This window comes from Melospiza georgiana, chromosome 2 (assembly GCF_028018845.1).
Source record: "Melospiza georgiana isolate bMelGeo1 chromosome 2, bMelGeo1.pri, whole genome shotgun sequence".
In the NCBI taxonomy this organism is placed as follows: Eukaryota; Metazoa; Chordata; class Aves; order Passeriformes; family Passerellidae; genus Melospiza; species Melospiza georgiana.
Window position 1 is genome coordinate 14,414,750 of NC_080431.1, and position 15,528 is coordinate 14,430,277.

General features: G+C 40.8%; 1 protein-coding gene across 3 annotated transcripts in view; it reads right to left on the reverse strand.

Annotated features, from left to right (window-relative positions):
- Nucleotides 1-2,479: 2,479 nt before the first annotated feature.
- The window catches only part of APP (amyloid beta precursor protein), a 194,249-nt gene continuing 181,200 nt past the window's right edge, over nt 2,480-15,528 (reverse strand). For all 3 annotated transcript variants that reach the window (XM_058019171.1, XM_058019170.1, XM_058019169.1), the window contains 3 exons: nt 8,947-9,047; nt 5,273-5,419; nt 2,480-3,720 (listed from right to left, as the gene is read on the reverse strand). In XM_058019171.1, coding sequence (XP_057875154.1) covers nt 3,619-3,720; nt 5,273-5,419; nt 8,947-9,047 — 350 coding nt within the window. In that variant the 3' untranslated portion in view covers nt 2,480-3,618. The remainder of the gene's footprint in view (nt 3,721-5,272; nt 5,420-8,946; nt 9,048-15,528) is intronic.

Here is a 15,528-nt window from a genome sequence, read left to right on the forward strand (position 1 = left end):
CCTGGGACTCATCACCCTGAGCAAGCCAACACAAGCCAGCCAAAGCCAGACCTCCAGCACACCCCAGGGGCAGAGCAGGCTTGGGATGGCTCATCCCTGCTGGCACCACTCTGGCTTGCCAGGAATCACCACCCTCACCAGCTCTGCTGATGAACCTGCAGTGCAAACACTCTCTAACCAAGTTCTGTTGGAATGGACAGCTAGAAAACTTCTCCCATGTAATAGATCAACTCAACAGACAGGGATATTTTTATTTATTTATTTCCCCACCCCTCCAAGAGTAATTTCCTCAGGGCTGGAGAATAGCATTTTGTTTCCAGCCCATGGCTGCATGCAGTGGCCCTGCCTGGTTTATTGCTGAGGAGGGTGATGCCAAATCAATTCCACACTTAGAAACAAGGCATTCAGCTACTGTCCTCAGTGAGCTTTTCTACTTTGTGTTCGTTCATACCTAATATAATCTTTCCACCATAAGGAGCTTGCATGGCTACAGATAGGCAGGATGCTGCCACTTTCAGCTGGGAACATCAGCTTCCAGCGTTGGAGCAGTTGTGAGACTGTTTCTCTTGAAACTTTGGGTACTTTGTTCACACCTTGTGCTTTCTGTGCATGGCCTGGTGTGCATTTATTGCCTTTCTTTCAGGAGAGAGTGTGTGGAGGGAATCATAAAACCTGATCACTTAATCAGTGCATAAAACAGCAATTTATTAACAGCTCATGCACAAGGAGCAAGAGCAGCACCAGCATCTCACTGGACACATAACTCCACACCAGGAGGCTTGATTGTCTGGCAATTGGTGTTCAAAGCAATTGCATTTTTCTATAACTGGGATTGCATGGGATTATGGTATTATAAATGAAATTTGCTCTAAAGGCCAGTGGTTCTCTGTATCTTATGGATTACTCCAGCTTCCTCTCAAAGGAATTTTGATAATCCCTCTTTAATGAGACTGGGCTAAATTGAATTACATCCTGCCTTCCCCCTGAAGTGGGATCATCTTCCATGACACTGGACATGTGCACAGAACAGTCTTATGTATTCCTTTCGAGGTGGTACATGTGACCTATATAACAAGACCTACACAAATAGACACAAGCTTAAACCTAAATAGTTGTAGAAGAATTATTTTCTTTTAAGCAGCTTGGGGCCTGAAAGCCTCTGCTTATCATCACACATTATTCTGGCCCAGCCAGTTCACTTTTATAACTGGAGAAGGTAAATCCTCTGAGGGTATTTTGTAAGTCTTTTGTAACACACTGGCACTCCAAGGCCTGCAAATAACACCAACCACTTCCAGTGTTCTGATCCCTTGAGATGAATTCCCTTGATACAGTAGAGATGGAAGAGCAAAGGGAATAAACGCTTGATAACAGGCAATGGAAAGCTCTGAAGTTTTTCCCACTACTGGTTCAGAGTAGTAGATGCCACCTCATCATCCTGAATCTCCACAGATGGCTTCTGAAACTCCCTGACCTGGCTGTTCCCTCACTGACTGAACATCCCTCCTGGCCAGTCTGACAGCATGGCCAGGTGAATTACCTGAACAGGTGAGGTTTTGTGTAAGACCATGGATGGGGAAGGACTAGTGAGCAATGGACTGGAAACTATTATCTTCTCCTAGTTGAAGTTGGGAGTGACTCAGCCATTTGCCTGAGCTGTGCAGCCCCATTGCAGCCAAGCCTCATCTTGCTTGCTGACACAAAAGCTGCCAGTGATGCTGAACAGGAGGCTGCCATGGCTTGCACACAAACTGAGTTACAAGAGGCTTTCCCTGAAAACATCATGCTGTCTTTATTCTGCTCCTAGTTCTTCCTTCAGTCCTGCTTTATCTAACCCACTCACTGTAGAGAAACAGTAATTCACTTTCTTTCTCACAAACACACCCCTCCAGTTTTATTCCAGAACCCATTTCCAAGTTTGAACAGAGAAGTCCCTATTTTGGACTGGGTATAAAAGCTCTCTTGAAGATCCCCAGGTTCACTCACCCACTGTGGTCTCATCTCTCTTGGCAGGAGAGATGAGTAACTCACTCACCCTGTGGTGCGTTACTGTGCTCTCCCTGTGCCACAGGAGTGCTCCTGGAGGGCCAGGAGCTGAAGGAAGCTCTCAGGCAATGGAGAGAACATGCTGGGCTGGGAGTTATGTATCCCAGCTCACCAATGACTTTGCCTTCTTCCTGCAGAAAAAAATTCCTGGTGCTGCTGTTCCACCCTCCTGGGTATTTGCTGTGAGGCAGCAGAACCAAGCTGGGTGCAGTCTGGGAGGCTCCTCCTCACCTTCTCCAGTATATAGCACATTGCAAGGCACAGATCTTTCCAGAAAGCCAGCAGAGGTGGGGGAAGAAGAGGGAAGAACTTGCTGGTAAATCACACCAGGGGATGGCCAGGAAAGTGGGAGCTGGGTTAGGCATCCATGCCGTGCTCCTCTGCATGAGCAAGGGTGGCTGGTTGGCACACAAACGCACTACCACAACAGGACTCCTCCAGGAATGTATTTATTTACATTAAAACACTGTTATACAAACTGAAAGTAAAAGAAAAGGAAAAAAAGGAAAAGACATCTCAGAGGGTAGCTGTGCCAAAGATGGCACTTCCCACTTCCTGCCCTGTCTCACTGCTGCCTTCCTTCTGCTCCAGTCCAATGCCGGTGCCGCAATCTCTGTAGGATCCCAGCTCTCTCTCAGGGTGAACACCCTTGAATTCTGTTTAAATGGCTTTCAGAACTCTTGTTTTCTGCCTCCAAAGAAAACTCTTGCCCACACATTCTTTTCTTAATTTATTTATGTAACACAGTGTAGAAAGCTATCAATTCATAAGCAATGGTTCTGTACAATCATCCTGCAGAGGACCCCTGTTAACTTTTGGCCAGCAGGCACTTCGTCCCCCAGAAGTGCTCACAATTAACAGGGACTCTTTTTAATAATTTTTTTAAGATCAAAAAGATACATGGAAAAGAAAATAAAGTTTACCTTTCAATGCCTAAAGTGTGCACATAAAACAGGCACAACAAAACAAATGTGTATTTTCATGATTTCTACATCACTAATACAGCAGGAGCAACAATCCGTACAATAAAATGCAGTTGCAGAGAAAAAGAATTTCAATAATTCGTCTGAAATACTTTTAAAAAATGTTGGTTTACTTTAAAATGCATAGTGATCAGAAAAAAATGCTCAGCAAAGAGAAGCAGCTAAACCCCACAGACACAGAAAGCATCCCCCATCAATTCTTAAAGCATGTTTCAACTAGGACCTAATTTTTGTCACAAATCACAAGAATAATATACAACTGGCTAAGGAGCTACATGATAAATAATTGGGAAAGAGAATCTATCCATGCACTAGTTAAATACAGCTAACCTCTTTACAGTACACAAAAAACATTCATTAATAATGTAGTGTAAAGACTGAAATGTAAAGAGAAAGAGAGAGAAAATACATTACCGATTTTATTAATTCAAGTTCAGGCATCTACTTGTGTTACAGCACAGCTGTCAAAAGGCGAGAATGAGTAAATAATAAAGCAGAGTGTTTTTCTTTCTTTCCACATTATAACTGAACACCAATGGGCAGTGAAGCAATTACTCTTCCATTCAACTCATGAGGCTGCTATGATGTCCTAGTTCTGCATCTGTTCAAAGAACTTGTATGTGGGATTTTCGTAGCCGTTCTGCTGCATCTTGGAAAGGTGGCGCTCCTCTGGTGTCACTGCAGCATCAACCTGCCAGGAGAGGGGACAGCCAGGGTCACAATCCTGCTCAATTCACAGCATACACTGTGTCTTTTAATTTTCTATTAAGTTGTAGTTTGTTTTTGTTGATTTTTTTTAATTTATACATACTAACAAAGAACTGTTATTCCTATCCTCATATCTTTGCCTGAGAGCCCCTTAATTTCAAAATTATAGTAATTCAGAGGGAGTAGGTTTACATTTTCCTTTCTGTCTTCCTTAATGGTATGTCTACATTCAATGTCTGATCTGGGGTTTGGCCTAACAAGGCTCCTGTTTTTTTCCATTTTTACTAAATTCACCCAAAGCAGAGTCTCTGGTGCCACAGCTGTTGGCAGCAGATATCCAGATATCTACCAGCTTGGTGGATTGATATTAAAATCTGCTTCAATTTTCTACAAAATGGTTTGAAAGCTGTCACATCAAAAGCTGAAGTTGAGATTCCTGTTTGCTGTTTTCTGCCTCTTGGTCTAAAATTCTGTGCTAATCACCCCACACTGTTGGTGATCTCCTGACCAAGTCTCTTTGGAAAGTTTCAAACCACACGGATAACCAGTGTGGACACAAGGATGCACAAGCATAGGCTTAAGACAAAGGTTTACACAAGTAATTCTTAAGACCCTTTGTAATCCCAGACAGTGGAATAAATCGTGTTTGTCTCCAGCAAGAACAAAGCAAGGTTCATTTGACTCAAGATTAAACCAACATAAACTATGGACTCGATCAAGACTTCAGTTTCAATCAAAAATGTAAAATACCAATTCTAAAAAGGCAAAAATAAACAAGTATCTCAAGTGCTTACTAACACAAGTACTGTCTGCAAACCAGACACACAGCAAATTAAATAGGAAGAAAAAGTTACATGAACTTCTTCCAGTTCTCATAATGAAGCCCTTCTAGTTACAGAGATCTTATCTTAAAGCCATTAAATAGAGAAAATATTTTAAATTACTATAAATTGACCACAAACCTCCTAGGCAGACTGAGACAAAGATTTTCATCTTGAAAGTCCTATATAAGAGTCTTACTATTTGTTTCTCAAAATGATGAGTTTCAGATTAGTCATAAATCCAAAGCAGTTTGTGGCAACAAAAAATCTTGTTTAGAGAAAAGAGAACAACAAAATCCTCAAGGGAAAATCCTTGCAGTGCACAGCACAAGCTATGGGAGGGCCAGTCTCAAACACTACAGCTAAATAAAAAAACTGGTGTATGATTTCCCAACATAAAACCAGATTTTTCCTCTTGTGCATTATCTTCTCATTGGCTGCTGTCAAATTTCTTATAAAATGAACTTTCACATTATCAAGTGATTGGTCTGGAATAGTTGCAGAAGAAAGTTTTGTGGTTTGACACCCACTTTAACATGGTTTACATTGTGCTTGCATTTACTAAATAAAGCAAATTGATTCCACACTGCTGGATGTAACAATGCCAACATAGCCAAAACCACAGCTTCTTCCTTCATAAATGAATATTTATACAGCAGTGTGTTGCCTTTGCTGCACAGGTGACACCAGTTGTGCTTGGAAGTCTTTTCTTACCTCCACAACCCCATGATGAATAGATGTGTACTGCTTCTTCTTCAGCATCACCAAAGTAATGACAATCACTGTTGCTATGACAACACCTCCCACCATTAGTCCAATGACAGCACCTTTATTTGAGCCCACATCTTCAGCAAAGAACACCTACAAAAGAAATATAAAGGAAGACGGCTAATAAAAAGCTCACTGAACATTTGACTAACCTGCCAAGCTGCCACAGCAGTATAAAGGCTGTTGAGGCATCAGTAATTAAATGGCACTGCATGTCTTGGGAATTACTGCAACCTGGATTGCTGTGCCACAAAGCTGTGAAAGCTGGGGAGGAGCAATGTGGGACAGGTATGGCCTGTGGAGCAGCAGTGCTGTGCTAAAGGGGACTCAGCTCCATGTTCAGCTTCACACAGGTCTCAGACAGTAGCTCCCTTTTTCCTTGAGTAAGCAAGTCAAGCTGATTGCACAGTGATAGGCTTGAGTGGAGTAACCCAGGAGCAGACACATTTCTTTATTTTCAGAATGCTTATCATGAGTGTGGTCATACATTTACATCTGTGTGGCCCGTCTGGACTATGATGCATTTTTTCTATGAAAGAGTCATGAAGGACCTGTGAACTACAGTGAAACCTGCACACACCCAGCTGGGAGAGAATTCTCACACCAAAGGAGGTGAGCCAACAAAAGCTATCACTGACTTAAGTGACCACAAAGGAGTGCTTCAAGATATTGCAGGGTAAAAAGAATAAGCTGTATCTGCATGATGTACTTCTGTGAGACCTAGGAGGTTATAGCTGTGTGAAAACCAGAGAAAATTCACTTGAATTTTATGCACTGATAAGGCAAAACAGAGGATAGCAAGATGCTTTACTATGCATGTAAAAAATCTGGCTTTTATAAGCAGGAGCAGGTATGAAAAATGGGTGATTGCCTTCATTGCCTTGTTCCATATTCAAAGAATACACAGGATTACTTCACATCTGAGCATACATTACAATTCTTTTGTCTGCATGCCAATAGCAGGTAATTTATTATTATTATTTCTATTATTAATAATATTATTGTTGTTATTGTTTTAAAAATATTATTGTTTAATAATATTGTTACTATTATTTTAAACCAAAATGGGCAAAAAAAAATGCAGAATAAATTACATTCACAGAATTGTATGACTATCTCAAGCTGACAAGTATTTAACAAAAATGTAGAGGGAAGCAAGAAACCAGCTGAGAATTATACTGAGCTGTGTAACATTTGCACTCTTTAATAAACACAACCTTTGTCAGAAAGGTATTAAAGCATGCAGCATAAATATTTATGTTGTTCCTAGTCACAAGCAAGAAGCTTGTCATAGCAAAGTTAAAAATTTACTAGAAAGTACAATAGTGTTGGCATAAACCAGTGCAAAGCAGTAATTTCGTCCATGAATTTTACCTGCCTAGGACTGAAATTCTGTTCCTGTACTATTTCAGGAGCACTGAAATGCCCCAGCTAATATACATGGGCAAGAGAGGAAGGCCTTAAGCACTCCAAGCCATGAAAATCAACCTAATGTACAGTTCAAACATGAACCTCCATAAAGGAGAAAATAAATGCAATTTCAACCCAATTCAGAGGTGTGCATGTAAAATACAATGTGCAGCTGAATTCAAAGGAATATTCTTAGGAGACTGTTTCAGGAAATTCTACCATGGCATAGAATGGATGCACAGATCCAAGTGTTTTCTGCTCCCTGCTTTTGAATTAATGCCAAATGTAGAGGGGCACTGGACAGGACGTGTGTGTGGCAGGGAAGCAAGGCCTGGTCAGCATCAGTCCAGTGTTTGCTCAGCAGTACCAGAATCCCTGCTCAGTCTCAACTGAAAAGATAACCTAGAAGACAGCTCACTAATTTTTTAACAGTGGTTGTACCTATCAGTAAAAAGTATGGCAAAAACCACTGTGAAAAGCTGGAAAGGTCCCATTTTAAGCATGACAGAGATTACCATGTGCAGGCACTGCAATGCCCATCAGCCACCATGCTATGGGGAGTTCCCAGCACCTAATTCCTTGGGATGGTATCAAACCACTTCCACACTAAAGGGTACTGCTGAAAACTGTGACAACCAGTAACTACTGTGTCCAGCACATGTTCCTGCAAATCCCTTCCCTCTACACCCTGCACAGGTTTGCTCTGTTGGCATGTTTAACCCATCTGAGCTAAGCACATCAGACTTTCCCAAATTAGTGCTAATGCATTTCGGATTAACTCATCAAATTGGCAATTCTCAGTTCCTGGCATCAAAGAGATGGCAGAATATCCTTTCACAGAGTGACTGTCTAGTTCAAATGCAAATTTGAGTCCCATGTTAATTTTGGTTTTCAGCACTACTTAGCTTTAAAAATATATTAAGGAAAAGAAGCTTTTAAGTATAATATCAGGATATTAAAAGCTATGGAATTGAAACCTCATCACATAATATACCCTTACAAAGAAGAAACTGAACAGGTTTATATTCAACATTGCTGTCTGGGTTCTTCATTGCTTATTAAGCAACCAAAAAAAGCTTTTAGAAGATGCTTTTCTTACCTACAGTGTTTTGGTTGTCATTCTTATGCTCACGAGAAGCACAGTTCAAATGGGGAACAATATTTTGCTCCTACCTGCCTTTTCCCTGTTAGTAATAATTTCATATACCTTAAGGAACAAAACACACAGATACAAGCCAAACACAAACTAAAATTAAGGCCAGTGGGGAATGTTCTTTCATCCCAAGCAGCCATTCCTGCGAAAGGTTATGCTCCATGCTCACACCACTGCCATCTGTTTTGATGGGAAAGGACTATACTCCTGAAATGGTGTCATTCTATTTCTTGCTGCACCGTGCTGTGTGTCTCAAACTCTTTTTCTTTTTTTTAAACTCAGCATTTCCCATCCTCTGTATCCCTTGTATGATACAGAGAGACCATGAGACAGATGGGCTGTGGGACAAGTATTCTCCATATAAGCACATCCAGTGACATGGCAGTGTGTCACTGTCATATCTTCTGGAAAAATCCCTTCACCAGGATTTCTTCTCCCAGGAAGCTGAGAAGCCTCAGAGAAAAATGAAAGCAATGATTATCTGATTGCTTCTCCTGTGTTTTGCTGCTTTGTAATGTGGTTGGAGATTGTTTATCCAACAGGTGCTTGTTTGATTGGTTTCATGTGAATTGTTTTCACTTAATGACCAATCACCATCAGGTTGTGCTGGACTCTAAGGAGTGAGTCACGAGTTTTTAGTTAGTATCTTGTTAAGCCTTCTGTCTGTATCCTTTCTCTATTTAGTATAGCTTTAGTATAGTATTCTTTAATATAATACAGTAACATAAAATAATAAATTAGCCTTCTAAGAACATGGAGTCAGATTCATCAATTCCTCCTTTGTCCTGCGGACCCCAAAAATACCACAGCAGTGCAAGGACAGGAACTGTGGGACTTTCCTCTCACGTGAGGCTCAATGACTTTCCATCCTCTCTGCTGACATTGTTCCAGGTTTACTCTCATTGGAGAGAGAACCAGAAAAATCATAATCTTTTCATGTGCTAACTTTTTGTTGTCCACATCAGTTGAGCAAAACATGGCCATAAGTGACTCAGTAGCTCAGGATTGAATCAGCATCTCAAAATGCAGGCATGGAAAGCACTGCCTGGTCACTCACCAGCTTTTGATGATGAACTTCGTATCCTGAGTCATGCCGGAACTCCGCATCCATCTTCACCTCAGAGATCTCTTCTGTCTTAACATTGGTCAACCCAGAACCTGCATTGCACCACAAAGACAATTCATTACATTCAGGATTCAGATTCAGGAAGATTCTGCTTAACCCCATTGCTGGAGAGCAGAAGGCAGCAGTGCCATTCACACGGAGGAGGTGTGATGCAATGTGAAAAGGAACAGGGAGGAAAGTGAGGTACATCTGGTGTTTCAGTCCCACTGAGGTGACACACAATGAGCTAGTGAAGTTTCTCCTCTGTTAAAGGATCCTTAGTCCTCAGCAGCTATATTAGTACAGGCATTAAAGGCTTCCAGCATGAAACATTGCAGGAACAAAGCTGTGAGGGAGCAACAGAGGCCTCCTGAATTGGCTCACAGGCTGCATACAGATCTGCTCTGAGAGCCTCTTTAGCAATGTCAAGAAAATTTGTTGTTTGGGCCAAAATCCTCCTCCTCCCTCAGCTCAGGCTGCTGTGAGGAAAAAACAAAATACTCATGGTGTGAATAACAGAATGCCAGATATCTTATTTTCTTACTTCCTGTGAGTCTGTACCTTTTCCACAAACATGCACAAGTTACTAAAATGTTTGTGGAGTTTCCAGATTTTTCAGATTCCATACTGCTCAGAATTAATGACTGTTCTTTGTCTTTTCTCTGAAAGATGATAACTGTCTCTCTGTTAAAAACATACAGAAAATCAAGTGACTACACCTTGCAACATTTATTATCATACAGAGTTTACAGTCCTGTTCTCTTAGGGGTGTGAAGGGGAGGTGCTGCACTCGTCTAGCTGGAAAGAAGGGCAAAATTTCCTCCTGGAAAATAGCCTTAGGAGAATGAGAGGTGAATCCTGTATATGTCTATGATTCCTGAAGAGCTGGCTCTGGCTTAGAGAGACTGTATGGATATTCATGGAGCTGATTGTTTTCCTTCTCAGTACCAATGTACCCGACATTTGTATTTCCTGGAGATAAAACACTGCAGAAGAATGGTGTTTATGAGATGTAATTTCCTCCCTCTTCTGAATATAGTAAGAACAAACCAGTTCCTATTCCTTGTTTATTTCAGCATTTTCTCACTCCCAATTCCTCTCTCCAAGGCTAAATTCTTAGAATCTTGCACTGAACTTCAGTTTTGATTAAGAGGAAGAACCTCTTAAAATTCTCTGACTGCTGACTGCTCCTGTGCTCCATTGTCTTGCTGGACTCTCAGCAATAATTCCTTAAGAACTCCATGTGCCAGTGAGCTCCACAGCCTAAAATAGCACTCAATCCAATAATTTTTTTTTATTGCCTTCAAATGTGCAATTTCTTTTTTCATTAAGTGGCGGTTTATTTTTGAATTATGAACCAGCAAGAATAGATCTTCCTTCTCTGGACTGTACAGATAACCCACTCTAAATTTCTGATCTTTATTTTCATAGGAAAACATGCAAAGGAGAGAACAAGAATCATCCTCATGCTATAAAGAATTTATGGTTATTTTTTTGAAGAGTCTGACTGCCCCATAAATTCTACCTTACTTTTTTTTTTTTTAAGGAATCAAGCACTTCAACACCTCAAATCTATTAAGTTCCTGACTTTTGATGCTACATAACAGTACTGACACAAATATAATATGACTTTTATGGGAGACCATTTTAAAATGCAAGAACTGTAATGTACCTAAGGAATTGCAGTCTGAAAACAAGCAATGATATTCTGTCAAAGAAATGCAGGAGGAAGTGGAGCTGCAGGAAATAAATCCCACATGGTACCTGAAAACAGGTTTAACTTTCTATCCTTGAAGTAGCTGTGGCTAGTTTTCCAAATTAAGAGCACAATTTATTCTCTTTTGTGCATCATCTCAAAGTACCCCCTACACCTGCATCAATGGGAAATGAGGAAAAGTATGTTGGAGACTGAAATGTTACAGTTTATGGCTTGAATATTTTTACAAAGGACTACTGCCTATCTTAGCAAAACCATATAACAAAAACTTCAAAGAGTTCTGACTGAGGCCCTGGGCTGTAAATTGCTTTGGGGTAAGATAAAGTGACACTGTTCTCAGGTGTGGTTTGGGAAGAATACTTTCACAGGAGGATTAAGCCCAGCACCTTCAGGGGTGGAGGCTACAGCCCCAGGCTTTTCTGCTGCCAGGCTTGTGCAGACCCCTACACCAAAGGGAGGATGACGAGGGGTTTCCTGTGTATGGTGAAAAAGCCTCTGCTCTGAGGCAGTGAACACCCACCCTCCACTGGGCAGAGTGGCCCACACTTCTTCCATATTGGAAGTTCAACTATGACTTCCATATATAAAGGGCCTCTCTCCCCTGGAAAGCCACATCCATGGGACATTCCCATGGGATACAGCTGAGGGGGTGTCATGGCCCATCAAAGGCCCCCAAAGGGGTCCCCTGACCCTGCACCAGAGCAATGCACAGGATCCTGGAGCAATGCACAGGATCCTGCATGAGGCAACAGACCCACAGTCCTACAAGTGTCAAATGGCCCCCCTCAGGGAGGTACCTGTGTGTTCCCCCCTGCCCAAAAGTACACTAATCCACTGGATTCTATCCTTTTTGGCAGGGGACCCTCCCCAGCAGGAAGACCAGATGGAGGGAAACAAGGAGACATCACTGGGACCCATGGAGTGGTGATCTGCCTCTACTTAATCTGTCTCTGCCATTCTCCCTGTCCTCCCTCCCCCCATGCCCCATTTCTACTTCCTTCTCTCTTTTCCCACTCTTTCTCTTTGCCTCTCTTACTATTAAATAAAATATATAATTTTTTTTGTATCAACATCTAACCCCTTTTGGTTTTAATTGCATTTTGGGGATTATTCAAACATCCAGGTTGGTTCCACTTTATTCGGAGAGTTAGTTCTCTTTGCTCCTCTATGATTAGAGCAGATCACAACAAAGGAGAACAAGGAAGATCAATCTGTCAACCCCTCCTGCCCTTTTGGTTTTAGGATTAAAAGGGAAGGGGGAAATTACAGTAGTGGAGTACCAGTGCAGCAGCTGGGGGGAAAGGGCTTTCCCAGGACTTGTTTTACTGTCCTTGGCTGCAGAGCTGAAGAGGTGGCTGCTCCCAGCTGCTCCCCACTGTCCATGGCCACACTCACTGCCCTTGCAGATACCCTGGCAAAAGCATCACATGGAAATTCCACCAAGGCAAAGGCCTGAGGAACTGTACAACCTGACTGCTACAGCTGGCAAATCCCCTAAAGCCATAAAGATTGATTAGAACATATCCACACACATATAAGATAAATCAGTGAAGAATCTGCTTGTCTTTTGTTGAGGGAAGTCCTACCTCCCAGACTCTTAGAGGTCACTGGAAGATTTAGGAATCACATGGGAAACAGGGATTCTGCTTGGAGTGAATCTGGATTTCCAAAAAGCTTTTGAGAAGGTCCCTGATCAAAGCTCTGGCAGAAGCTAAGAGCCAAGGATTAGAAGGGAAAGTCCTACATTACTTTCTATAACTAAGAGAAAGGAAATGAAGTGCAAATACACATCTGTTTTTACAATGGAGGAATATTACCAGTGGGTCCCAAAAGGATCTGTGCTGTTTGCAAAGTGATCTGGATAGGAGAGTGAATAGGGAAATGACAAAGTTTACTGACAAAAAATTCAAGAAAAAAAGAGGATAGTCAAAGTAAAATCACGCGGAAAGAACTGCAGAAGGATCTTACATATTCCAAGAGCACAATAAAAGGGAAATTATACTTAGTGTTGATATAATGCAAAGTGGTGCTTGTGGGGCTACACAGCCCTAACTACACATATAAATACTTTAATTTAGCTCTGTTCCACCTGGGACAGAGACCTTGCAGTCACAGTGGGTAACTCTGTGGCACTTGGTTCAGTAGCAGTCAAAAAGTAAAAGAGAAAGGTAGGAGCAATTTAGAGAAAATAGAGAAAATAGAAAAAAATGTTACACCACTGTATATAGGATGCATCCTCATGTTAAATCTGTCTATTTGCTCTGGTCCCATTACCTCACACAAAGGCAGAAGAATTAAAAAGATATAATGCAGGGAGACACAGATGATCACAGGTAGGGAATGGCTTTTGTACCTGAAGGACTGAAATAGTGAGTCTTCAGACTAGAGGAGGCAAATGAGGTGAAACACAACAGAATGTGAGACTGTGAATGACAAGGGGAAAGTCTACAGGAAATGGTCATTCATTATTTCTCCTAAGAAATACAGGACACTAACATGGCTATGATACAGCAGATTGAAAATTAACACAAGAAAAATGTGTGTGCGTATATATATATATATATATAAAATTCAGTAAAATGCAAAATTGGACTCACTGGCACAAATCGTGAGGATATTCAAAATACAAATGAACAAATGCAAAGAAGAAAAGTTCCTTCAGAGTCATTAAACACAATGGTGAAAATACAGTTTTCAGTCCTGGAAGCTATCAAATGCTAGCTTGATAGGCCAAATGCTCAATGGATGTGCTGGGGTATAAGGCAGAGGTGAAATCTGTACATACTCTGTTTGTACCACTGCTAGAGGAAGGCAAATGGACATGAGCACTTCTGCTTTTGACAATTCCAATCAAACAGCAGCATGGGAACCCTGCTTTCAGCACAGAGCAGGTTAAACAATGGGGTTTTGCTGTGGGATTAGGCAGAAATCTTTTTGTTTGGGCCAAGTGACCAAGGGCCCACAAAAATGCCATGGAATCTGAACACAAGGTAGGATCTGATATTAGGAAGTTAATGATGTTAAGACTTACTGAAACTTGTTTTTGGCAATTTGCAGCAGAAAAAGGACAGAAACTGAGAAATCTTTTTTTTTTAGCTGTTGCACTAACAGACCCAATAGCAAATTTTTCCTTCCTTCTACTTCCTTCCTTCTACCTCCCTTAAAAATGAGGAAAAAAGACTTCAACTAGGGTAAACTGCTCATCTTCTGCAAATAACTATTATATAGTAAGGAGAAGTATGACATTGCACTGGAATCAATTAAATACCTGGTATGAGATAAAAATATACATGGGCTTACACACACCTTTCCACAATTATAGAATTGAGACTTTTTGTTGAAGAGATTCGAATACCAGTTCATTCACTTTGCTGTCCTAGTGACCACACATTTAGACTGGCAAGCTAAAATCAAAGATATACTTTTCAAGGGTGGTAACTGCAGCAGGAAAAACTTCAGGGTCTTTCTAGAACTTTGATCAGAGGTGAGATGCAAGCAGACAAGGGATTCCTAACACCTCTTCACCCTTGCACTGAAGACAAGCACACAAAGAACAGTTCTCTCTCTGACAAGAACTTTAATCCCGATCTTGGACAAAATGATGTTTTTTCCATTACCAATTCTAAAACACACAACCCAAACACAAAAGCCAATATACACCATGAAAAGTGAGAGCAACAGCCTCATTGCAAATTCACAAATAATGATCAATGCTACCAGTTTTCTTTTGAATTACATACTACCTTTAGGGAGCTGCAATCCTAATCACTTCAATTTAAAAATGTTTCAATACAGCTGAAAAATACATTAACTCACAGCTCCTTAAAAAACCTGACAAAATTCTTTTGTTATAAAAACCATGGGCTTTTTTAAAAGCTTCTAGTGAAATGCAACAAAATGAGCTAACTATGATGGGCTTTTTATTGATATTGCTTTTAATTAACAATATTAACTGCTTTTATATGAACATGTGTATACATGCATGTGTGCACACATACATTTCCAAACATCAAAAAATTGAGAGTATGAAACCCCCAAGTTTTCCTTGCCCGAATGGGAAAAAAATCATACTGAGTGAAAAACTACTCATATGAAATAGAAACCAAGTAGCTGCTTTGGGGAACACTCGATACTAACACTGATGAGCTTCTGTGTTTGTGTAAATATATTTATGCTTTCAGAAGTCTAAAAAAAGAGGTTACAGTGAATGCCACCAAGGATAATTAGATGCACATTATCTATCAAACTGCTTGCAATTACTTTGTCTACTGGTTACATGAACAGCTACAAAGGTTTTGTGATATTGTTCTGCACAGATAGAAGAGTGCTAGCTGTGCCTGAGGTTACATCCAGAGTTAAAAATTAAATCTGCAAGTGAAGCACTGTTGAAACAACTAGACCTGGGTGTTCTCAACACAGAGAAAATCAAAGCAGCAGTTTGAGTGACTGCAGTACCGACTGCATTCAGGAAAACATTCAGCTCCATGTCCATGAACTGTGCTTCAGCCATGGCAAGAACAAGAAAACAGTTGTTGAATCAAAGCCTGTTACACATGTGGCAAACAGCTTTATCTGGGTTAATCTGCACCAAAGATAAAAACGGTGGAAGGGAAGGAATGCAGTCTTGGAACAAACCCCTGGAGTAGAGAGCTGCCTGTTGTAATTAGGAGTTCAACTATTGCTTCCATATGACTGTTTGCAAACTCATTTTGATGAGTTTTCATATTGTAAACTCATAAAGATGAAAATGAAGACTTTTTTGTAAGGTTAATTCAAATATCTTTGAGGGATATGCACTTTTAAGACTGCATGGAGAT